General features: G+C 46.0%; 1 protein-coding gene across 1 annotated transcript in view; it reads left to right on the top strand.

Moving 5' to 3' along the window:
* STK32C (serine/threonine kinase 32C) overlaps positions 1-24,989 on the top strand; it is a 97,019-nt gene that overhangs the window by 44,632 nt on the left and 27,398 nt on the right. The window contains exon 2 of the mRNA XM_040607113.1: positions 5,976-6,031. Within this exon, the coding sequence (XP_040463047.1) occupies positions 5,976-6,031 (56 nt within the window). The remainder of the gene's footprint in view (positions 1-5,975; positions 6,032-24,989) is intronic.

Below are 24,989 nucleotides of genomic sequence, written 5' to 3'. Positions count from 1 at the left end.
TGAACTCATTTAGTGCTCGCTAACCTGCAGCAACGGAGAGCTCAGCCGGGTGCTTAATAAATAACCTGTTTGCCTGCCTGTGTTGTTACTGCAAGGTAACGTACTTTTCTCTAACAAAAATAGCATTTGTAAAAGCATACAGAGCAGAAGGTGCTGTGTTTTCCCCCGTGATCTCTAGTGCCTCCTGAGCTTGTTGATGGAGAAGCAGATGAATGTGATACGCTTGCACTCATTTGGCAGGGTTCCTGGCCAATGCAAGCAGTATTTTTGCACTAATTAGAAATGGTTTCTGGCCAATGCAAACATTTTTGTACCCAGTATCAATAACCCAGTCTTCCTAAAAAGACTTTGCAGTGGCTTTGCATGGTATATTTGATTCCTTATGGAGTTGCAGAGATTCACTATTAATCATACAATAACTCGCTGTTTTTACAAGACTTCAGAGTTGCTTCCTAATAGTATGTTTGAATCCTTAGTTTCTAAAGGGGTTCATTTATAGCACTGAGCTTGCATTGTACCTTTAATTTCTTTCATTATGTACCAGTATTCCCTGAATTCCTGGGTGGTTAATGCTCACTTGAGTTTCCTGGCAGTCATATTATACTGTATTTCCATTCTGTTCACCCATGTAATCTTCTCTGTGGATGTGAGTAGGCAAAAACAGATCAGCCCGAGGTGCTGGAGACCGAACATACTGCGTGTGCTTTTTCCAGTGATAGAAAGGAAAGCAGCGGTTTCTTGCGCTGCATGGAGCCTCCCAGATAGAGAGAAATGGATGCCTTGCATTCAAAGGTTTCAGGCTTGGGGAGGACTGCTGATGTCGTTCCCCATTGCCCTTTGCTCCCTGTCACTGTCAAATACCTCTGCATTTCCCCCAGAGTTGCTTTACCTCAGGTCTTTAACCTCCCCAATCTTCCTGATCTTCCCAATTTACTCAGGTTCATCCTCCAGTTTGAAAGCTTTTCATATTGAGTCATACAATGGTTCGGGTCGGAGGGGACCTTAAAGCCCACCCAGTCCCACCCCGTGCCGTGTGCAGGGCCCCCTCCCCCCAGCCCAGGCTGCCCCCAGCCCCATCCAGCCTGGCCTTGAGCACTGCCAGGGATGGGGCACCCACAGCTGCTCTGGGCAGCCCGGGCCAGCGCCTCGCCGCCCTCACAGAGTGCTCCCTGTCCCTCCTGTTGTCTTGCCTCTTTCTCTCCCCTGCTGTTTCTGTCAGGCTTGCCACTTTGGAATTTTCTGAGGTTTCTGTTTGGAATGATGCTTACCCTTGACAGGCTCTCTGCAGTACTTCCCTGGTCTGCCTGATCCCCTTGCTTAGGCCCTCCCTGTCGCTCTAAACACTGCTCCTAATCCCAACATCTGTTAATTCTGCCATGGTTCCTTTTCAGCATCTCCTGACTTCCCCAACCGCTCTCCCCTGTTGCAGGCCCCCAGCACCCCGTGTTCCTGCAGGCTGCCTGGCACCCCGCACAGCCCGGCTGGCCGCCCTCTGTCCGTCCGCTGCCCTGTGGTTTGCAGAAGTGGCCTTTCCTTTCTGGCTGGAATCGATGTGTGTGATGACTTTTAAGTCTAAGCTGTAACTCTTCCTTGTGAGCTGAAGCTCTTGGCATTTTGTGGCAGCAAACTTGTGGTTACTGCGACCACATATTAATGTTTCTACATCAATTAACATGGTACTTTCTTCCAAAGGTAGATTGCAGTAATATAATAGGTAGACAAATGCTATTAATTATGCCAACATATAGAAATACATTGATAAAAAGTTGTACTAGCCCTACAAATTTGCTGTTACAAGACTCAGAGAAGAATTTCATAGGTGTTTAGCTTTGTAGAGAGTCATTCTTGAAGTTAAAACTTCCCTTGTTTTATTGATGAAGCTGGAAAGCATGCAGATAGATAGTGAAAGGTTAACTCAGTCCTTAAAACATTAATTTTCTGTTTTCACCAGATTTGAGGACATGGATACCAGGTTTACTAACTGCGTCCATTTTTTCCTACTATTTGTCATTAATACCAGGTCCTGATGTTGAACCCTCACTGGGTGTCCACTGGGTGTCTAGAGTTTTATGGTAGTTTTATCTTGCCATACTTTTAGATCCGTTGTAAACAAATGCGGAATAAACAGCAAAAATAATCAAAACTTTCATAGTTTTAAGATAGCAAAGACAAAAACGTCATTTTTTTGCATCTTGCATTGAGGCATACTCATCCTTCTCTATAAAGAGCTTTTGCAGAGAAACATATTCTTCATTCTCTGTATTTCACTGGAAAATGGAAGCTGTGCATCCAGTCTGCTTTATCACACAGTACATTTTGTGACTACAATGAAATCTTAATTATAGAGATGTCAGTGCAGCACCTGGCACTCTCTTGTGAAGTGGGCTGGACTGGGCTGCATGAGGTTTGGTGAGGTCCAAGAGGCGCGTGAAAGCCTGCCATCCTGCTTTTCATGTGTTACTGGAAATAGAGAACAAAAACACGCCAAACGAAGCAAATCCAGGTCACGATATTTTTTATGATTGTTTGCGATTCATGGTTTGTCACTTGGTGCCAGAGAGAGTAAGGAAGAGGCAGTTCTCTCTCGTGGCAAAGAGCAACATCTTATGTCCAGCAGTTCCACCTATGTGTGAAGGTGCTGTATTGATAATGAGCTGTTAGAGGAGTCAATAGGAGTAATTAGTGTTGTTTTTTCATGAGGAGCTAATGAAATACCCATTGAGGCATTTCAGCACAACAGATGGCATTGGATTGGGGTGTGACCAACATGTCAGTGTCCTTGTGTCACAATGCCATGCTCCCTTGTGTTTGTACATGGCAGGTGGGAAGAGGATAGGATGGAATGGAAGAGAATAGAATAGAACAGAACAGAATAGAACAGAATATTTCAGTTGGAAGGGACCTACAGTGATCATCTAGGCCAACTGCTTGACCAATTCAGGGCTGACCAAGTTAAAGCATGTTATTAAAGGCATTGTCCAAATGCCTTTCAAACCCTGACAGGCTTGGAGCATCAACCACCTCTCCAGGAACCTGTTCCAGTGTTTGAACACACTCCCAGCAAAGAAATGCTTCCTTAAAGCATTCCAGGTTTTCAGGTCCCTCTGCCCCTCTCACGGGTTCCTCCAGCTCAACCACAAGCCAAAACCATTTCTGTGCTTACAGACTGTGACTGTCAAAACTGTGCGATGCTGAAGTCACAGTGGTGGGTGACTATGGTCCTGTGAATAGGCAACAGCTGTCATCTCCCCTCGCCGGGAGTGTGTGTCATGAAATCCTTCACTGATGTCTATGACTCAGGCTTATACCAGTCACCTCCAAATAATCAGCTCTTCTAGTTGCGGGTGAAAGACAGCTTTCTCTTGTCAGCTCACAGAGAGTGGAATCTCTGGAGCATACGTAATTGTTCCAGGCAGGTTCAGGATTTCTATTTTAGGGATAATCACATATTCTGTAGTGATATGTTGTCATTTTTAGAAATCCAGTGTGTTATGCACAAAAAGCAACATGCTGCTACTATGATTTTCTTCCTCAAATGCTGGAATTTGCTTTTTCTTTAACTGGATTGCTTACTAATTCCTGAAGAAAATAATGAAACTGAAAAAATCAGTCAGTGTTTGTCTAACACAATCTGAACTACACATCAGCAGAGCTCTGTATTTAATTTATTAAAACTGACATCTTTGCTGATCAGTTCAAGGGCCTGGTGAATATTCATATCTAGATTTGTTTCCTGACTGCTGACTAGAGCATGCTTTCTGGATCAGTTGTAGTCATGGATACATGGAAGTGACACTTTTGGGTTTGTTTTCTCAGCAGCAATGCTTTTTTATACAATATTCCAAACACTACAATAAAGATTTGTCAAAAACGGTCCTCCTGGAGTGATCGCAGATCATGAGAACATGCACATGGTTTAATTGCCGATAAAATGCTGTCCTTTAAAGGTGCTCACTATCGCTGTGTTTCCTCTTTGAGTATTTCTTAGTGATGGAAGTTCAGTTAATGGATTTGCTTGCATGTGAAAAAAATTGGATCCGTTGTTCCAAATGCTTCAGCATTGTGTGTGCTAATATTTTGATTTCAGGAAGAATATTTATGAACAAGATGTAGCCACAGTTCTGCATTGTTCACTGTAGTCTCTCTAATAGGGGTGGTAGGAAAGAATGGCTTTAGATGGTCCTTCCAGGGGTGGGTTTGTCAGACAGGAGGGAGCAGGTGACCACTTTGCAGCTCCTGCAGCATCTCAGATGAGCTGGACACTGGCCCCAGGCATTCCCTGTGTCCTTGCCAATATCTCGTGGCTTCTCAACCCAAGATCTGTCAAGTCCTGCTAAAAGAAAGCTGTTTGCCCGTGGAGAAGGGGAGTGATATGGAAATGACACACCACCAGTGTAGCTGAGTCTTTCCTCTGGAAGCATGGGAGGCCATCAGAAGAATGGGGTGGTACAGATTTTCCCATGTGGTCTTTCCTGGAGTCTCCTGGAGCATCCTGGGGAGGAGATGGTACATCTGCCCTCCAGCATTGCTTGTGGAGTGAACTGGGAGTGTAGGTAGATACGTGGTAGGAACTGGCCCAGACTGTTTTCAGTTTCGTTTGGCAAAGTTTTCTAAGTTCTCCTGCAGAAAATGTCCCACAAAAGTGACAACAATATTTTGGATACAAGCCTAGCACAAAAGGGTAATAGGAACTCCATGGACATGTGTGGGCTTTTGATTCATCCTCAGAGATGACAGATGTGCATTTATTTAAGATCTGGGAGTGGGACTCGGAATATTTATAGTGAATTCTTTGCTCCCACTCTTCCTGTGTGATTCTGGTCTCCACTGTCAGTCAAACACAGGTCCAGTGCTCTCTGTTGACCGTTACATACATCATTCACCCTGCAAATCCCCAAACCCATGCCAAGCACTTCTTTCCATCCAGCCTTCTGGGGAGCAGGTGCTGAGGGTCTCCTTGCAAGGTCAGGGTCTCATGGTAGAAATGTCAAGGGCTGACAGATGCAGTGAGCAGGGTGCAGCTCAGTTCACCAGCCAGCTCCTACTAAATGTCTGGCCACTTTGAGAGCATGCTGGGCATGGGCAGCCGTCAGCACTGATGTGCAGGGTGCGTGCACACCGTGGGCTTCATTTGCAGCTGTGCAGCTTACTGGGCTGTGAGGGCATTAAGGAACTGAAGTATAAAGAGGCAGTTTGTAAAATGAGAGTAATGCTGTGTGCTTTACATTGGCTTTTGTGACAGTATTTGTCGATAAGGCCCTCCAACTATATGGTAAAGGGGATTATCTCATTATTGGTATAAATAGACCTACTTTTTTATTTATTTAAGACTTATATTAGACTACATCACAGCAATAGTTTAGTAAAAATAATTTTGTTTGCAGTAGCTGCTGATCAAGGCAGTATCTGAAGTGTTACAACTGTACTGTCCTTTCTTGTCATTACTGTGGCTCTGGAAGAAAGATCTGGTACAGATTAGTTTGCACATGAAGGAGTGGAAGTCAGTCCCCGTCCTCTAAATGTTGTCCTTTGCAAAGCACCGATACCAGGCCACGTGGCTGCTGAATGTGCACAAGCAGTGCGGGGCCAGGCACGTGTTGAGCAGTGGCTGCCCGCGGCGTGGGGTGCACTACTTGCTGGTGTTCTCCACTCTGCCCGTGCTCCGAGTTTGCTCTTGCGCTTGTGGTGTCTGTGAGTCTGTGAGACTCGTCCTGTATTGACACAGGTCAAAGCTGTATTTTAACTTGTGCTACGCCACTTGTTTAGTAACCTAATTCAAGCTGTTGCTAGCTACTTCCAGCAGGTAAAAAGAGACGTGGAAGGAAAACCTGCTATCCTGCATCTTCCCTGGGAGATGATGACTTTAATAAAAACATGATCAATGCGCTTTAGTTGTCTCCTTGTCTTCTTTTTAAGTGTAAGATCTTTGCAGTAAAGCGTTTACAAATTTAAATTCTTTTTTCTTTACCTTGTAGTGAACTTTGACCACTTCCAGATTCTCCGGGCGATTGGGAAGGGAAGCTTTGGCAAGGTAGGCTTGTTTTCTTGTGTGTCTTATGCGGTGCCTGCTGTTACATACTTGCGGTTTATTGAAACGGTAATGGTACTGAAATAGGCTATTTTTATTGTGGATGGCGGCAGCTAAGTAAACACAGGAAAAATGTCTTCAGAAAAATACATTGTTGCCATTTGGCACTGTTTTAATTCTTGGTGTCTTGGTGAAACAGGTGTATTTTAAACTACTAGCACAATTGTGACTGTTTCATGGCAAATATTCATTAAGTTTTCTGCTTCCTGAGAGGCTTTATAGGTTGTGAGAGGGGGACAGTTAAGTCAGGAAGGTGTTGGAAGTCGTGCTTATTGGTTGAGTGAGCTGGCACAATGTGGTCAAGAGGGTTCTCTGAAGCCCTGGGCTGTTTTCCCACTCAGAAATGAGTTATGCTAAAGGGGTTTTATTGTTTATTTTTAACAAGGTTTTTTTTTGCCAAGTGTGTGGGAGAAGGTGGGAGGTGATGATCAAAAAGCTGGATAGCTCTGGAAATCAGTTACTGATTGATTTCCTAGTTTTATTCCTTTTTCATTGCCTTTTCCACCAGCTCTCACTTGGTCCCTGTGTAGATGACTGTTTGCTGCTTCTGTCATGGCATTTTATACCATTTGTTTGCAGCGCAAGCCTGAGGTTCGGTGCATATATGTGCATGCATGTGTGTATGTCCTTGCGTGCACGTGAGACTTCATTGGGTCGGTATTGTTCTGCGGTCACTTGGTCACCAGCATTTTACTGTGCCCCAACAGTAGTTGTGTCCCTCTGTTTAGCTGAGAGGTCTGCACCCAACAGACCTCTCCGGGCAGGGAAGTGGCCTTTGAAATTCTGCAAAAGGTGCGATACCAAGCTTCTGAAATAGCGTAACAAGTTCAGAGGGTGGTGCAAGCGCTTCTGTGTTTCCACATGCTGCTAAAATAAACTGAAGATAAGCTGAGCAATCAGAGGAAAGCTGTACCCTCTCTCATTTCATTCTGTCTGGTCATCTTGGGCAGTCTCTCCCATCTTACTTTGATCAAAAGTTCATACTATGAAGGTAAGAAAATCTGAATCTGGCCCAGGAGATGAACTGTACTTTTTCGCACTGCCCATTAAAGCCCTAACAAGGCAGTGTCACACTGGGTGATGGCCACATGAGCATCTGGCCTGCTGCACTCAATGCTTGGAAACTTTGTTCAGGTGGTTGGAAACTTTGAAAAAGCATATATTTCTCAGGCGGTCTGTGACTCATTGGGCCAGAAGACCCCAAATATTTTACCAGTTACTGAAAATGTCTTTTAAAACACTTAAAATGTATTAAGTAGTGTCCGTCTTGAGAAGCAGTAGCAGTACAAAATCCAACCGTGGTCTTGATGAGGTAGATTCCAGCTTTTAGAGTCAAGGGAGTGGACAAGATTAGTCATAGTGCTGTCATTAGCACTGCTTGCTAATGAAGACATTTTGTCACAGCCACAGCATCAGTTAACTGACAAACACCGTTACACGATTCTGGTGTGCTTGGGGCACAATCTACCCATACGAATTCCCAGCCAGCTTTGTTGTAAGCCTGCATGGGACTTCCACATGGTTAATGAAAATGTGATGTTGAGTAGTGTGCTAGTCACAGAGAGGGTGGTTTTAAATAGTCACCCATATTTGCAGCCATGTCTCTAGAGCAAGAAGAGGCAAAATCTGGCAGCAGAGCTATATTAGATGGTGGCGAATGGTTAAATATAAGATCAGGTCTTTCCTTAGGGTAGCACTGTAAAGATAAGGCAAACAGCAGAGGAAAGTCTGCCCAGATGCTCCTGGTGAGAACGAGAACTCTCAGGGTCTTGTGACCTCTGCTTTTCATCAAAGGCCAAAACCTAACTCAAAATCTTACAAAAAAATAGCAGCTAACATTTTTTTTAAGCCCATACGAGAAGACTCATACTTCCAAATGTAAACTTTACAGAGAAAAGAGGTTGTACTCTGTTAAGCACCAACACTTGATGATGGAAAATTAATTCTGTTCAGACCATGAAAAGGAGAAAAAAATATTCATCCCAGGGTAGGACCTTTTTGGCTTTGAAGAGAGCTGCTCCTCACGGCTGATTCCTTCTCTGTTTATGTTAAAGAAAGGTTAAGTCTAGCATGTAGCAGTCTATCAGGCATCAGAATTGTATATACACTTTCAACAAAATGCTGAAATGATTAATCTGTCATCTTTCTGGATAATTATGTCAATATGCCAAATTTCCTTTGATACTGAGAAAAGCTTTTTACATTTATGAAGTAATTTACAACTCTCATTTAATTACAGAAAATGGAGAACTACCTACCGGAAAACTGTTATTTGAAATTTATGAGTAATTTAGTTGCTTTGGTTGATTTAAGCACTTCTGCCCACATTCAGGAAGGCATTTAGGAAGCAGCGTCCTGTCCATCTCAAAGTGGGGGTTTAGACTCTCAGTGTGCAATGAGTGACCTGTGAAATCTGTGATGCCGTGTGATCTTGTAGTGAGGGATCTAGGAGGCAGCCACTTGCTGGGTAGCTTCAGGCAAGGCATTTGCTTTCCACTGTTATTTTGTGCACCTCTCAGGACAGACTGGCCCTTGGTACAGAAACCTTACCAAATGAAGGAGAAATGAACTCAGCAATTGCTTTTGATTTTGAAGAAACTGGAGAGCCCCTGAGCTGTGGCTCTGGTGTATCTGTAAAAACCAGCCAATTTCTGTTTCCTAGAGATGGGTTTAATCATCTTTCATGTACTGTTAATAAAGGAAGGTCGTGCTCAATTCCATGTTTACTCAAATTAGCAAATGTGTAATATTTTCCGTATATATTAGAGGTAACATTATTTGATTTTCAGTATTTTAATAGGAGCATTGCGTTTCTGCTGTAGCACAGACTCCTTTCTCAAGCAGTGGCAGTTGCTCAGGTTTTAGCTGCTCCATTGCCGTTACCCAAGCCAGGAGAGGGTTTCCAGAACGTGAGGCAGTTTGTGACCCCCAGTTTTAATGGGGGACATGCTCTGAGTTTCATTATGCTTCACAAGAGACATGACGAGACCTGGAAACCTCAGAAGGCATTGGTTGCATTGCAGGTATCCTGACATCTCCCTTTGTAAAAATTGACATCTCCTGGCTTAAGTCTTCTTAAATCCATTTGAACTGGGAGGCATTTGAGAGTGTCCGCTCTTGCATTCCTCCTCCCGCTGGGCTTCCCTCCCCGTTCTTCGAATCAGTCGCCACAACCTTTTCCAAGGGATACAGAACTGGATAGGGTTATGGGAATTCATTATTTCCACTTTATTGCTGTGAAGAAATCAAAACATGGATTCAGCATGGATTTCTGTCCTTGTCTGCTGTTAGAAATAGGGGATTAAGTGAGAGGGTGGGGGCTGGAATGAGCAGTGGCATGAAAATAGAGTTTGCCAGAGTGAACAAATACGTCGTGGGGTGGGTGGGCCAGTGCGGGCAGTCTGCAGGGCTCTGCCGGGCGCCGCTTTCATGTTTCTTCTTTTTCTTTTTTTTTGAGTAATTGGTGAAGTAATTGGTGAAGTTGCCATTAAAATTAATTTGTGAAGCCCCATTAAAATAGACCCTGTGAAGGTTGAGGAGAACCTGCCTGGTAGTGAAGAGGTGTTTATAGCTGTTAGGCTGCACAGGGAGGCCTGGAGAACAGGGTCCCCAGGCAACCCCCACGGCCTGCTGGTGTGGGTGGGAGCCATGGCGGGAGCCGCCGTGGGGGATGGGGTGAGAGGCTGCGGTGAGGGACAAGGGGAGAGGCTGTGGGGACGGACAGGGTGAGAGGCTGCCATGCCGGACGGGGTGAAGTGGTGAGGGGCGGCTGTCCCAGCATGGCAGCTGCAGACAGAGCATCCCCCCTCCCTCAGACCTGCTAGGGGGTTGCCTGGGAGGGCTGGCTCCCTGAGGGTGCCCCTGGCTGACCCTCCCGAAGAAAGCTTGCTTGTAACGTGCTTTGCCTGGCAAAAATACTTCAGCTTAATGATTTTGTCGCTTTAATAATTCACACAGCCTGAAGCTGGGTATCGAAAAGCTTTAATCCGTTTTCTAAAGGTCATAAATGCGCACCCACTAGACATACTGTAAATAAAATTCCCTTAAAGTCTATTCTCAACTGAATCCCTCTTTGATACCAACACAAGCTTGATCCTTTGTCTTTTATTTCCAGCTTCATAAATGTTGGGGCTTTGCCCCAGAAGAAAGGCTAGGAATGTAACCCTTTGGCATTAAAACGCCACAGGTATTTTTTGCCCTTGCTTGTTCCTTTGCCGAGGGTTTGCCCCCGTTGGACATTGGCCCTGTCCCTCCTCCGCACACTGCTGGCGGCCCCGGCCCCCGGCCTGCCGTGCTGCCAGGAGGCTCCGGAGGTGGAGATGTGCTTGTCAAAAGGTTGGGGGGTTAGCTGAGCAGGCCAGCCAGGTGGGGGATACCTGTGAGTCCCAGGGCGCCAAGGAGCCCCGGTGTTGGACCACCCGGCCCTGCCTGGGTGAGTTTTCACTGGGCACAGTTCGCTTTGAGGAGACAAAGCCTTCGTGGCTGCACCAGCGCTGGTCAGGCACTGTCCTCTTTGGTCCCCAGAGCTACACAGGGTGTCGTGTGGGATGCTGTGGGCCCTCCAGGCAGGAGATACGCAATTACAGGAATAGTGGTGTGAAGAACATGCTTCACCGTAGCGTGCAGCACAGGAGCAGCTCCCTGCACAAGCCCCTCATCTGCCAGTGACCGGGAGGGGGTGCCTGAGAAAGCATGGAGCACATGGAGCAGGATTCTCCCTCTGATGCAACCTCCTAGGTAGTATTTAGTGATTATTTTTTTTTCTTTCTTGGATGTTGCTGAGCTCCAAGTGTGTCATTGGTAAAGCCACAGGAGAGAGGACGGCAAAGAATGAAAAGCCGAAGTGATGATGTGGTCCATCACTACCTTACTGTCCAGATCTCGGGTTGTGGGGCAGCAGCAGTAAAATTACAGAGCAGAAAATGCTGTGGAATGATCTCAAGTGACGGAGTGAGCAGTGACTTCAGCTGGAAGGAGGCCTGGGAGATGACACTGTGTGCTCCTGCCAGGGACCTGTTTTGGGGGCTTCTGAAGGATCAGACTTCATAAGACAGTGATTTATAGTAAAAGCTGCCCACTTTTGTTATTATTATATACCCAGTGCCTTATTAACATTTGCATTCAAAACTGCCTGGGGTTTATTTCAGCCCCCCGTCATTCCCTGTGGATGAGTCATGCCAGCGTGGGACGGGAGGTGGAACCAATGCTCATGCCAGCAGCCAGGAGGCTGTGGACAGGAAAGCGGTGTAAGAGAGCGGAGGGTGGAAGCACCCTCCTCCACCTAAAAATCCACTGATGGCCCCTGGGCCACCCCCGCAGGTTGGTGGGGACTTGCCCCAGAGCAGAGTGCAGTGGAGGGATGGCATTGCCTGCCTGGGGCTGCGCAGCTGCTGCATCCCCCTTCTTGGGCAGTCCCTGTGCATGGGGGGTGGGGGGGTGGTACAGGCTGCTGCAGAGGGGCATGCATGAGCAACAGCTCCTGGGAGCTGGCTGTTGAGTGCAATGGCTTCGCTTTGTGTGCCAGGCTTGCCACTCACTCCCACGGTTTCTCATTGAACGGCTCAGACAGCCTCTGTCCCTCCCGAGTCCTGAAACCTGCTGGTTCCTAGGCATCAGGAGTCTTGGAGGAAATCTGGATGCTGGCTGCAAATTGTGGCATTTGAATGTAACACTTATTCTCAAACAGGCACTAACCCTGAGCTCACTGTACTCTGTCCACTGATTCACTGCATCTTGTGTCAGGGGAGGTCTCCTGTGTATTTTGCTGAAGCCTCTTTATGGGGTAAGGATGGCTTTTCTGTGCAGTATGTGACACCCTCTCTTGAGTCACCAACAGATGTCCCTGCTCATACAGTTTCTCCTGAGCCATGGGGGACAGACAGAGTGTGCTGGTTGTGCTTAGCTGCGCATTGGGAGTTGAGAAATGCACTGCAGGTCTTAGGCACAACCAAGGATAAAATTTGTGCATGAGCCAATCTCTCTCCTTATCCACTACAAAACAACCCAGAAGATGTTTTCATTTGGTTTGCTCCCCCACACTTTGTAGACATGCTCCACCTCGTGCTTGCAGAGCTGTTGGGAAAATTGCCTCTTTACTCCTTGCCTGAAGTTCTGTCATTTTCTCTTGTCAATTATCTTTTGCTATCAAAGTGCACCAGTACCCAGAGGACCTAGTGTCTTGTTGCCAGAACAAAGCTTGTCTCTACTAACTCATGCGTAGCAGCGAAGTCTGATTTGGTGTGATGAATTCATGAGGATTCCCTGGCATCTGATAATGTGGTTTAATTAGTGATGGAACCTTTCCCTCCTTCTGGATCTCTGTCTTTTGTGTTGTTTGATTGGTTTTCACAAAGCTGAGAGGAACTTTTAAGTCTTTGAGATGTCCATCCTTCTGTAAAATCTGGCTGAAACTGGCCAACAGTTCTAGAAGTTGGTAGGTGTGGGTGTGAAAGAAAAAAATCCCTTAACGTCATTTTCTTAGGAAAGCAAGCACGTATGTTTAATTCATGAAGCCGTAGGTAAGCAAGTCCAGCAGACTGGATCCCTTATGATGTGAGCCTGTGTTATAATGCAGTGGAGCTCCTCTTAGAGAAAACAGGAGAAATAGGTCTGGGTGCGACACAGTGCCATCGTCCTCCTTCTGTCCCCACTGGGGCTGGCACTGCTGGCAGCGGGGCAGGCAGTACACAGACGTGGCGCTCAGGGCAGGCTGCCACTGTGGGTAGCAGCGGTCCCGACTTTCCCACAGGATGCACTGATTCAAAATGTCACAGCATGAGTGGTGATGCCTCAGGATGTGCCAGCGCTGTTTGTTCTGTGTTGGCAGTGTGATAAACTGTCACTAGCAATTGTAACAGTGGTAAGTGATGGAAAAGAGAAGAGCAAAGGTGCTGAATGGTCCTGTCCCTCATTTCCTCACTCTTGCATCCCTCTCATTCTTTAATTTTGGTGGCCCCAGGGATGTCACTAGTACCTGCCTCTGGTATCCACTTCCAAACAAGCTGGCTGTTTGGGTTTTTTTCCTGGTTTTTTACTCCCCCTGTTGCTTCTGAACTTTACCAAATAAAGAAAAAAGGAAACATGAAATATAAGTTTTTATATATAAAAATATATAAAGTTTTATATAATTTTATATAAATATTTTGGTTTATTAAAAAGTTAGCATGAAATGAAAAGGAAAAAGTATGTCTGTGTTTGTAATTGCAATGAAACCCAACATCTGTAAGCTAAAAGTTGGCAGCCAGGCGATCCCGGTGAGGTGCGGTGCGATGATGACCAGCTGGATTTCATGGGCCCGGTGGATGTGGCCCTGCACTGCTGGCCAGGTGCACCCCTCTGCCCATCCATGCCTGCTCCAAGCCAGTGTTATCCCTCTCCAAAAAAATGTGTAGCCCAGAGTGACTCATCCATGTGTGAGAGCCTCCTTGCAGCAACAAATGCTGTTCCCTGGCACAAACCAGCCTGTTTAATTGGGATGTCATTAATTGAGTCTGCAAGGTACAGCGGGGTGGGAAGGTAGCACCACTGTGTCCAGGGCAGCCCTGCGATGTGGCAGGGCAGATGTACGCGCTTGCAGCCTGCATGCCGTGCCTGTGAGCAGCGAGATGAAACACCCTCGTTTCCATGGCAGTGGGGTTGTACAATTACAGAATGGTTTGGGTTGGAAGGGGCCTTAAAGACCATCTTGTCCACCCCGTTGCCCTGGGCCCCCTCCCCCAGCCCAGGCTGCCCCCAGCCCCATCCAGCCTGGCCTTGAGCACTGCCAGGGATGGGGCACCCACAGCTGCTCTGGGCAGCCCGGGCCAGCGCCTCGCCGCCCTCACGGGGAACAATTTCTGCCTCACAGCTCATCTACATCTCCCCTCTCCCAGCTTAAGGCCATTCCCCCTTGTCCTATCACATGCCCTTGTAAAAATGCCTCTCTGGCTTTCTCCGACAGCAGATCTGGCTGGAGGGCCCAGTGGTGACATCCCAGCTCCGCACGCTGTCCTGGCTGGGGCAGCAGAGGTGCAACCAGGCAGAGCTAGTGAGGGGAGGCTGCTGCTGCCACAGGCCCTGCCGGCTGCTTGGCTGTGCTGCTGCACGCGGGGGATGTGCCTGCTGGCCGCCACGACCGGTGCCTTTGTAGGCTTCAAGTTGCCTTGTTGCACTTGTCATCGCGTTGCCATTTGAAGAATCTGCTTTTCACTTGCTCTGCTCTGCAAACCAGGGATCTGTGGATCAGGTAATCCCTGAAAATAGTAAAGGAGATGAAGATGCTGCTGTTTCTGGGGCAGCCCAGCCTTGTTCAGTCCCTGTACCCTGTCTCAGGGCTGTCTCAGCCCTGAAGTCACTTAGTGATAGGCACATATACGGCTTTCCTACTGCAGTTTGCAAAAAGGTCGTTAGTGGGAGGAAACCTAGACAGCAAATCCATAATACATCTTCCACATGACATGTTTGTGTAAAGACTATGAAGTACTTGTTTGCTATAAAGAGTAAAATGATGCAGTGCTGTTATGGTGTAGGCAAAAGAAACAACTCCCAAGAGGGTACAGCTCAGTCCTGTAAGCTGGAGGCAGAAGCCAAGCTTTCTTATGGGCATTTTCTCTTTCCTCCACAAAATCCCCTATCAGAGTCCCACAGTTGTCTCCAGCTGCCCAAAAGGAGGGTGGCAGTGAAGTCCCTATGGGTGGGAATGTCCAGCACATTCTCATGTGCCCTTTTACAAACAAGGTGTATTTCCAATTACTTGTGACTATTGCAAATGTACGTTCCGTTATTGTTGTTACTAACCCAAGCCAGCTCTCTGTCCAGTTAGGACTGCAGGCTGGACCCTCTTGGACATCTCTCTGCCATATTCTTTGCCTGATTTTCCTTTATTGCATTATCTGTGCCTGGACTTGGCTGGACGTTCAGATCTCCTTTTGCCAGACAAAACCCGTGCTGGGTGTCCTGCCTGTGAAGGTAGTGCTGCTTTTGTTTTGCATTCGCTGCTATCACTGCTGTTTCACACTCGTAAGTACCAGAAGAGGCATTGCAAGGGGTGCTGCACGGGAAGCCTCAGAGGCTGACAGAGCTCTGTGCTCGGAGCACTGGCACGGAGAAGCAGGTGGTGCCTGTGGCAGACGTAATCGATAGACAAACAGTGACTGTCTTTGTGGGGTGTGTGTTCTTGGCATCACTGCAGGGGCTCCTCTTAGTCTGGAAGCAGAAGCAACATCCTGAGGTGAACCGCAAAATTGCTTCTGCCCGTCAATGCAATGAAAGCTTGCTGTGGCTTTGTGTCAGCAGAAATATTTTCTCACATATATTACCATGTATGCGCCAAGGCTAAATAGCTGTTCCCTGCTCTAATTCTTGTTAGCTCTTGCATGTGAATTTTTTTGATATTAATATTTTTCAATACTTCTCAATATTAAATTCTAACTACAAAATGCACACATACCACCACCACCCCCCGTGCCTAAGCCACAAATGCAATCTCGTTTCTAGGTCTCTGGTTAAGGAGACCTTTATATGGCTTAACATGTGCTGTCCACTAAGTGGCAGGTGTCTCTGAATCATTGACACTTGTGTTCAGAAGGGCCAACCTAATTATGGGGTAAAGAGAGAGAGATCTGAAGGCCTTTGAGGGGAGTATGAGATGCTGAGCATGGGAGATCTCCAGATTCTGCAGGAGTCTCATGGACTCTCACAAGAATAGCAGTGGGAGCAGGAGAGGGCAGAGCTGGGTTACATGGTGTGGCTACCGAGAAACCCAACCTAAATGTGTTACTGAATTTCAGTAAACTATCATCCATCTGTGAGGACAGAAAGCAGAATAATTTGGCACCTAATTGGATTAATAATTGAAAATCTGATTATTGTATAGCACGACCCATAAGAAAATCTCTGGTTCAGCTGTGCTTAGCCATAAGCCATAAAACCCAAGAGTCTGTGCCCGGTCTTCAAGCCATGCAGCCAACACCAGACTGCTGGTCAAACATGGCTGGCATAAAAAAGACTTATTTTTAAAGTAAAAAAAAAAAAAAAAAAAGTGTCCTGCTTTGGTAATGTTAATTATAAATTTCTCAGTGGCTTAAATATGACCAGCGTTAGGATCTTAATTTTTTTTGTTCTGACAAGCCATGATACCACACACCTCCACAAGCCAGTTAATTGAACTAACAGCATGGGATGGTTCAGCATCAGATGCAGGATTTAGCAAGGATAAAATTGAAGCTCCATTGTACATGAAAGTCATCTGCAGGTCCTTAGAAGCTGCAGCTCTTGAGTTTCACATGTTCTGTTATGCTCATGGTCCAATTCAAACTGCTTAATGTCATAAATGATAAGGAACAGTGTCCTCTGTTGTTATGAAATTATGAATATATCAGCATAATACAGCAAATACTCTCTAAGCACTTTTATAATAGTTTATTAAAGTAAATATTGTCTGGGTTTACCCAGACCATTGTAGGATGTACCCATTTTGGTACCCTAGGCAGCACCAAAATTCAGTGATGCCTCTTCAGAAGGAGACTTTCTCCTTTTCTTCACATGATGTATTTCTTCTTGTGGGTTCGATCAGTATTCAAAGAAGTCTGAGGTTCATGACTTCCTATTGAAGTATCTATGTACTGCTTAAAAACTGAAACTGAATATTATGGCAATAGTACAGACCCAAATCCATAATGCTGTACTGGTACAGTTCTGTTGTGGTTTTTCTGTGGCGAATGCAGGAGCTTCCCACAAGCCAGTAAAAGGCAATTAGGATTTTCTGTGTCTCGGCAATGAAGAAAAAATGGAACCTGAGAAAGTGGTGCAACTGGTATACAATTAACAATAGAAAGGATTGTTGTAATGATAGACTGGACACAGAGAGACTTGGTGCCTGTGTCGTGCACCAGAAGTCAGCGGCAGCACCTAGGCTGGAGCTGCCACGGGACAGAAGCTTCCCATGAGCCAGACTTACTAGGAAGCGTCTTTCCTATTGACGAGCATATGATGTGCTGTTATTCCTTCCAATTTTCCTGCCTGCCTTTCTCCTTTGAAATTGCCTCTTTTCCAGTCTTCTAAGAATTAGGTAGTGGTTTGCCCTGTTTTCCTGATGAACTATGTTGATGGATTCTGGAGACAGGCAAAAAGAGGATGTGGAAAAAGTTGTTGTTGTGGAACAGACCTTTAGAGGTGGATCAGAAGGGTTGTATGGAGGATTGGGTATTTCATGTGATAAGGTCGGGAAGACCATGAGAGTGCATTTCTTGTTACTTCTGCTTGGGACGGAGTCTCTTCCTCCCGTGACTGTCATATTGCCCAGTGTCTGGTTGCCCCAAGCTGCACACCAACCAGTTGTGTCAGAGACCTCTGTGTCGGTATTGTGTACCATTTCTACTTAATTTCTACTTGCATACCATTTGTATTTTGTATGGCTTCAGAATTTGGCGACCTTCTGCATTGGCCTCTGGGTGCCTTTTCCTGTGTTCCTCTGCACCTTAGCCTTTGGTCCCTGTCCCCATGCTGGCAAGCGTGTCCCAAGTGGTAACTTGGTAGCCATGCAGCCAAGAGAAGCAGCTTTACTGTTGTGGAACTGCATCTGAAAGGTAGAACAGGATTTTTATTTGTGTTACCCTGTAACCTGTGGAACTGGCTCCTACTGGGAGAGCTATGTATATATATACATACCTACACAAACACACAGAGCTTAATGTTTATTAGGTGCTGCCTTCCTTTTGTGGATCATTGGCCCCACAGGGAGGAAGGGCCAACATTATGGGTGTGAACTATGTATTATTTTTTAAACTGTGTGATGAGCTGGGTGCCCCTGTACGGGTGTCTTCCCTTCAAAAGTGGCAGGACATGTTGCTGACATAAGATGTCCTTTCGCAAAAGCGCTCTGGTTTTCCAGGCAGTCTTTCTTTAGAACTTTTATTTCCTGGGAAGCAGATGAGCCTTACAGTCTGTCTACCTAATTGCATTGTAAAAGCTACACAATTTGTTGTGTGAATCTGTCCAGGTTAGCTTCAGTCCTGGTTATTCATGGTGTTGCTTAAAATCATTATGTCTGACCACATTCCCTTACAAAATCTGGGGATCCTGGAGTCATTTGCTGTCAATACAGGTAAGTGTTTCAGATAGACCTTTCCTTTTTGTGCAGTGGTTCAGCTTAAGTGAACCCCTCAGGTCCAGGCACGCTACCGAGTCCTTTAGTCGGCATGGTCCTGCTTTTTGTTCAGCTGGACGGTGCGTGAACACCGTGACATCTGAGGCCTGTGTGCTATGGTCAGAAAATAGCCGGAATTACCAAAGTGCAACATACTGGATGTTTTCACGAGTATTTTCATTCTCTGATGGCTGGAAAAAGCTTCCTGAAAAACTGACCTGCATTTATATAGAGTACTTACTTCATTAGGAAACATTTAAGGAAACCAGGAATGTATATTTGTTTCACAGAGTGCCATTTTGCCAATAACAAGTGGCAAAGAGCTGCTTCTCTCTCCGGTTTCCCCGAAGCTTGATATTTGTCTAGCTGCTCTCTGACAATTAATTAATTCAGCCAAGTGCGGTACAAATGTTTGTGCAGACACAGAAAACCTCGCTGCGTTGCAGCAGATGAGCTGGCTGAGTCCCTTGCACAGAGCACCCCGTGCGCAGCAGTGCAGGGCTTGGCCGCCTGTGAGAACGTGCCTTGTTTGGACGGTGCAGGGCACGTGCTGCCTCAGTGCCCCTGAGACCCTGCTGCTCTTCAGAAACCTTCTTCTGACAGTGTCCAAGCATGCTGTTGGCAGGTACGCACTGGGACTTCTGTGCTTCTCATTTCATTCTCTGCCCAAATTCGACGGGTTTGTCACGCAATGGATTGGGTTGGAAGGGACCTTAAAGATCACCTAGTTCCACCCTCCTGCCACGGGCAGAGACACCTTCCACCCAGCCCCGTCCAGCCTGGCCTTGGGTTTGGTAGGGAAGAAACAGAAAATACTATATCTCGTGCCTCGTCTGTATTCTGTTCTGTCATTTAGGTCCCTGGTCTTCTTTTGTCTCTATTGCTCTATCTTTCTGCTAAATTCTACCTTTGGCCTTGGGGAAACAGGGAATCAAAGAACAGGCAGAGGGAAAGGTCAAGCTGCTCAGCCTGTCACGAGCGAAGAACTTCAGAGAACACAGCCATGAAAGAAAGAACACGTTTTGTGAGCAGCATAAGTAATAGGATGTGATTTTCAGTGGATTTGAGTCCTAGAATGATGCTTTCCTCCACCTGTCTTCCTTTCTCCAGGGAGCAATGTGACCCCTCTGCAGCAGCGTGGGTGCCGGCAGGGCAGTGGAGGGGCTGTCAGATACAGCCCAGCACGGGTCACCTGCTGGATAGTTCTAGGCATGTTCGTTTATAGAATATGGATAGCAAAAATACTAGCTGTTTCAATAATCTGATAAAATTAAAATATTAGGAATGAAAACATTGATGAATTCTAAATTTAGTGCTTTCCATTTTCATACAAACTGGAGGTCGTGTTCTCTGAAATAAAACCTTAACTATAGTATTGCTTTAACAATTGTAAATATGCTTTTCTAATGTTTTATGCTTTTTCTAATCCTATTGACCCATCACAGTTGCAATAAACTGTGTTTTTTCTGTAGGATCAGGAGTTCTACCTCCCTCGGGAAAACAGTGTGGACTGTAAATATGTGAGAATTTTTTTAAAGAAAGAAAAGAAAGGAAAGTAACAGTATTTATTAAACAGAAGTCTTTTGTGTCTCTGCTTTTCATTCTCGCCTCCCGTTTAGTTACTATTTATGTACAAAATCTACCAAGAATCCTTCTGTTAGTGTTGTTCACTCACAGAGTTGCAGTAAGATTGTTGTGCTATATTACTTTTGATCTAAGAATTCTTTGTAAAAGTGAGTGCTAAAAATGCCTCTAAATAAAGGGCAATGAGGTATAAAATATGTATCTGTTCATACTCAGCGAATGGTGCGGTTAAACCAAACCCTACAGGTGATTAAATAACAACCAGCCCATTGTTCGCGGCTGCCATTTTGGTAAGTGCCGTTTAGCGCGGGCGTAGAGCCCTGTCTGGGCGCCGCTCCTCCGTCAGGGAACGGTGCCCGGCGTGTGCCTTACGCAGAGGTCCCCGTGCCGTGCTGCGTGCCGCGGCTCTCGGCTCTGCTCTGCTCTACCTTATTTCCTCAGTAGGGAAATATATCCAAATGCGAACGTTATGGAGAGCACTTGCATAAGATGAGAAAAATAGATGTTAGCCCCCTGCTATTATCTTTTGGCTTATCAGAGAGGATAAGACAGGGAAAGTATCTTATGTTCCTGGGCGGAGTACTCCAACTGGAGACCTTTCTTGGCAGCAGGTCCTCTTCTGGGCAGTGCCTCCATGGTGGAGGTGGAATTTAAGCTGTGCTCAAGTGGCAGTGATGAGCTTAGGTATTGATCTACCCCTGCCCAGTGCCCTGTGCCACCAATCCAGCGAGCGCAGTTTGCTCTGAAATCGATGAGCTTGCCATTGGGCATGCGGGGCTGGGTCGGGTAGCTGCTGGCTCCTCTGGGCAGCCAGGCTGAAGTCACAGCGATGACTCAGCTCTGTGAGTGCTGTCTGATGTTCACAGAGACACGCACGATGATGGGCCGCTTGGGGGATGGTGAATAACGCAGCAGCGTTAACGAGTGGAAATGTAAAAGCTCCACAGATGCCTGGTAGGAGAGCCACAGCAGGAAGATCCTCTCCGCTGCCCTTGAATACTTGAAGCATATTTCTTCATTTTGGTAATACGATATAATCAAGTACTGTTTGGTAGGTCTGACCTGTGAAGCAATGCGGTGGCTCCTTGACAACAGGGTGGAGGCAGCCCCTTGTCTGCTGGCGATTCATCTGCTTGGGCTCAGCCGGTGGGGTGGCTGCAGCGGTGGCGGAAGGAGACCAGCCAGGAGGAGCGGGGGAGTTTCTGTGTGTCCGGGCTTGTGCACAGCCCCTGTGCCCTCCATCTGGAAGGGACCTCCATCTCCCCAGCCTCTACAGCTTTTTTTGTCACAGCCAACAGTGACAGAAATCAATCGTTAGAAGAATTGCGGGAGATTCCTTATGGATAAGGGACTCGGTATATTTTGTATATTGAGTTTCTGCATGTGTGGAGGTCGATGGAGGAGTTGGAGGAGACATCTCCTTGAGGAGCTGCCGTAACATTCACTTTCTTGCTTTTTCTAAAGGAAGGGTCAACAATGGTGGTAATGAAATTCATCAGTAGTTACTAGAGTTGTGCTAGGCGTGCCAAGTTGGTATTAACTGCAAATTATCATTAATCCTCTCCCTTCCAAGACGGTATTTTCTCACTGACACTTTTGCCATTTGTATACTGTGATAGTTCCTTAGTATGGTCTCTGTTGGCGGCCCTCCAAAAGCTTTGTGTTGAGTGTTGGGTGTGTAGGAAAAAGGGAAAATAAAGCTGTGTTCGGTCAGGTCCTACAAGGTCTAGGTTCGAACTGTCCTTTTTCCTGCAGGAAACATACTAGGGATTTTATTGCAATATTGAAAAGCAAATGTGAACAGATGGGACTATAACCTGGTCAGACTTCCATCCAGCAAAGTTACTGACTTTAAACCTGGAGAGTGGTGCTGCGGTCGATGGAGAAATTAACGCTGTGTGCAACATGTGTAGTATGTGCACAGAGGTATTTGCTGTCAAGTAACAATTATTTATAGTTATTCTGATTTCTGACTGCCAGCTGGCAGACCCAACGGCTGATATAAAGATTTGGGAGGGTTTTGTAGCTCTGGCATATTAGCTGTTTTTAATGAAGTGGGCTTTGCTTATCTTTATGATGGGAGGCACAGGTGTCTGTGCTGTGGTAGCTCTTAGGGTTTCCTTGCAATACCTCGGGCCTGGTACTGAAAAAGGAGGTCTTTCAGTATGGAAGACCTTCACTAGAGGAGATGCTTACCTTGGCAGATCCCTTTGTAGCAATTTGGTGGTAAGCACATCAGCACGATGAAGCAAGTTCCTGCCGATGGAAAAGAAAGCCTTTTGCTTTAGTGGCATTAACTACCTCTTGAAGGTTTTGCACTGTGAAACATGAGTATCCCCTTCTTTCTTAGTTGAAAAATTATACCTATATTTATTTACTTCAGTGTGGAATGGAAACTTCGGTGCCTGGGAGGCACGTTGTGGCAGCAGCCCAACAAATGAAGAAGTTAGGCCACATTGCTTTCAGTGCCATTGCCCAGCAGCGCTGTTTCAAGATGAGTGATGAGGTTTTTCAAAATAGCACAGTGAGTGTTCTTGCCTTGGGATCAGGAAAAGCTTCAACATTAATTTACGTTCAGAGATTAAATAAAGCCCTCCATTCTTCATTGGAAATAATTAGATTTCTCTCTGTTCCCAAGTTTTATCAAATATGTAACTAAAAAAAATCATTTTGTCTGCCTCTTTGACCAGCATATAAAACATCACAGAATGTAATCATGGCCATAATGAAAAGATGAGTCCAAATACAAGACTTAACTCAAAACGTATGTCAGCCATAGGAAGACGTACTTTCCACATTTTATTCAGAAAGGATTTGTTGTCTGTAGTTGTATACAGTGGTCCAGATCCTCATGTAAATCCATGGAGTGCTGCTCAGCTGGAGTGAATGGTGGATCCAGGTTTGGATCCATCCAAAAGGCAGAAAGAAGGTGGGTCATGGCGTCTTCATGGATTTCTGCAGGTTGGTCTGATTTTTCATCATTCTTCTTTAAATTATATTAAAGCCAGAAAAAAACAGAAGAGATATGAGTGCGTGATCAAAGCTACACAGAAATTTAGATGCCTAACAGCCTTTCCGTAGGAAGCGTGACAGCTCCAGAACACATCTCCCTGTTTGTCCTCCTCCCCGCTCTCGGCGGAGCCATCCGTGCAGTGGGAAACACGGTTCCCGTCCACTTTGAAACCTCCCCAGTGAGGGTCTGCAGCTCTGTGTCCTTGAGGTCAGCAAAGCCAGGCCACGCACCAGTGAAGACGCGTTCTCAAGACTGTGATCAAAGGGTGATCCAAAGTGCCCACATTTTTTGTTTTCGAATTTAGTAAAGACATCAGATTTTGAGATATCTGACTAACTATAATTTCTATCAAATTAATAATAGCTAGTGTGGAAGAGGAGAGAGGGTGGAGAATGAGGACAAACAAAAGTAAAGGAAAATGCTCCTTTTTCTTTTTTTTTCTGAGATTTATGTTGCTGTCACTTTAGTTTTTCCTTGTTTGTTTGCATTAATGTCTCTCATGAGGTAAAGGAATCTTTTTTGGATTTGGATTTGGAAAAGAAACTTTTTTGGAACTGCAAGTCAAGTAATCACCCATATCCAAAACTCAATTATAAAAACATCTGCTTAATGTCTGACAAGACATCATTTTTCTTAGTGTGACATTAAAAGGAAGTGCCTCATTTGAACCACTTAAAATTGCTTTAAATCATAGGATTTAGAGCATGTAGACAACATTCTGCATCCCCCTCTCGTGAATACTTGCAGGAGAACTGGGAAATTATTCCATGGTAGACACCAACTAGAGCTCGGCTCCCCGCTTGCTCTGTGCAGGAAAGCTTTTCCCGACATAGTTTCATGTGCTGGTTGTGTGCCGTTTATGTCAACACCAAGACAGAAATATGGTTCATTCTGGAAAAGAAAAAAAAAATAATATGGGCAAGCCTAGTTTTTTATGTATTTTGAGCACGCTCCCAGCTATACCTATGAGGTCTGTTTTACTTTATCGGTGCACAGGGGGCTGGCCCTGTTCGCAGATGATAGAATTCTGTGTGGGTCTGTTGAGCTTTTCGGAGCTCTGCGGATTTGCGTGAGAGGAGAACATGAACACGTTCTTAGGACTGCAGAGTGAAGTGTATTGACGTATGGCACGCTGCAGTGCGATCCTGAACAGCAGGTTTTATTTTGGGTCAGAAGAGGGTTTTGTCTCTAGCATAAGCAACTGAGAAAGGGATTTTTAATGGAGGTGTTGACATGACCTGAAAACAACAACAGGCTTGCTATGAATAAAAGTTTTATCAGCTACTGTTACAACTCGGCTGCAGCTAACAGCAGTACCAAGTTAAAGGGATTTTAACGATTATGGTGTTCTGACAAACCAGTCCTTCATCAATCTTGTGATAAAGCACAACTTTTCAGCAGGGAAAAAGTAAAAGTTGTAAGACTCCATGACAGATATCTTAATGTGAAATGTGGTGAGGTGTTTGGAGTAGAAAACAAAATCAGCCCTTGAAGATGTGAAGGCAGAGCTGGCAACCTTGTGCTTAGAGCATGGCTCCTGGGAATCACAGTAATTTTCCATTCATGGCAACTTTACACCTTTGAATTTGTTTTATACCTGAGTAGGTAGGTTCTGGTTTTGACCTTTGCATATGAAGGGGAGACTGTATTTTTAAAATTCTTGTTGTTATTCTTAGAGATGTAGCTATAAAGTGGTCCCAGCTGGCTGAAACCATTAATTGCAGAAAAGCTGCTACAGTGCAGGTGCCTGTGGAGGGCGGGTGCCCGTGCCTGGGCGCAGCCCTGCGACGTGCGCAGCACGGAGCCGTCCGTGAAGGCTGGAGACTGGCCATCCGGAATTGCTGCTGTGCCCGTCAGGAGCCTGGTGATGTGGAGGTATTTGCAGAGAACAGCCCAATAGCAGCAGGAGGTACCTGTTGGTGCCATGTGCTCCCAGTCTGTAAGCCGGGCAGGTTGTGGAAGCAGGCAGGAGCACTGATCTGAGCATTATAACTGGAAGCGTGCATTGTTTTGAGGATCGCAACCGCATGGGTGACCATCCAAACGCGGGGAGGGTCTGCCCTGTAGGCCTGGCCCCGAGCAGTGCCTTCCCAGTCCAGAGGCACAGCCAAAAGCTGGAGAGACGTGGAAAGGCAGAGGAGCGCTGTCATCATGGCCAGCAGCCACCCGCGTGTTTGTGT

Source organism: Falco naumanni, chromosome 9 (genome assembly GCF_017639655.2).
Source record: "Falco naumanni isolate bFalNau1 chromosome 9, bFalNau1.pat, whole genome shotgun sequence".
In the NCBI taxonomy this organism is placed as follows: domain Eukaryota; kingdom Metazoa; phylum Chordata; class Aves; order Falconiformes; family Falconidae; genus Falco; species Falco naumanni.
The sequence above is the reverse complement of the archived record's forward strand: the minus strand, read 5'-3'. Positions and strand labels throughout refer to the sequence as shown.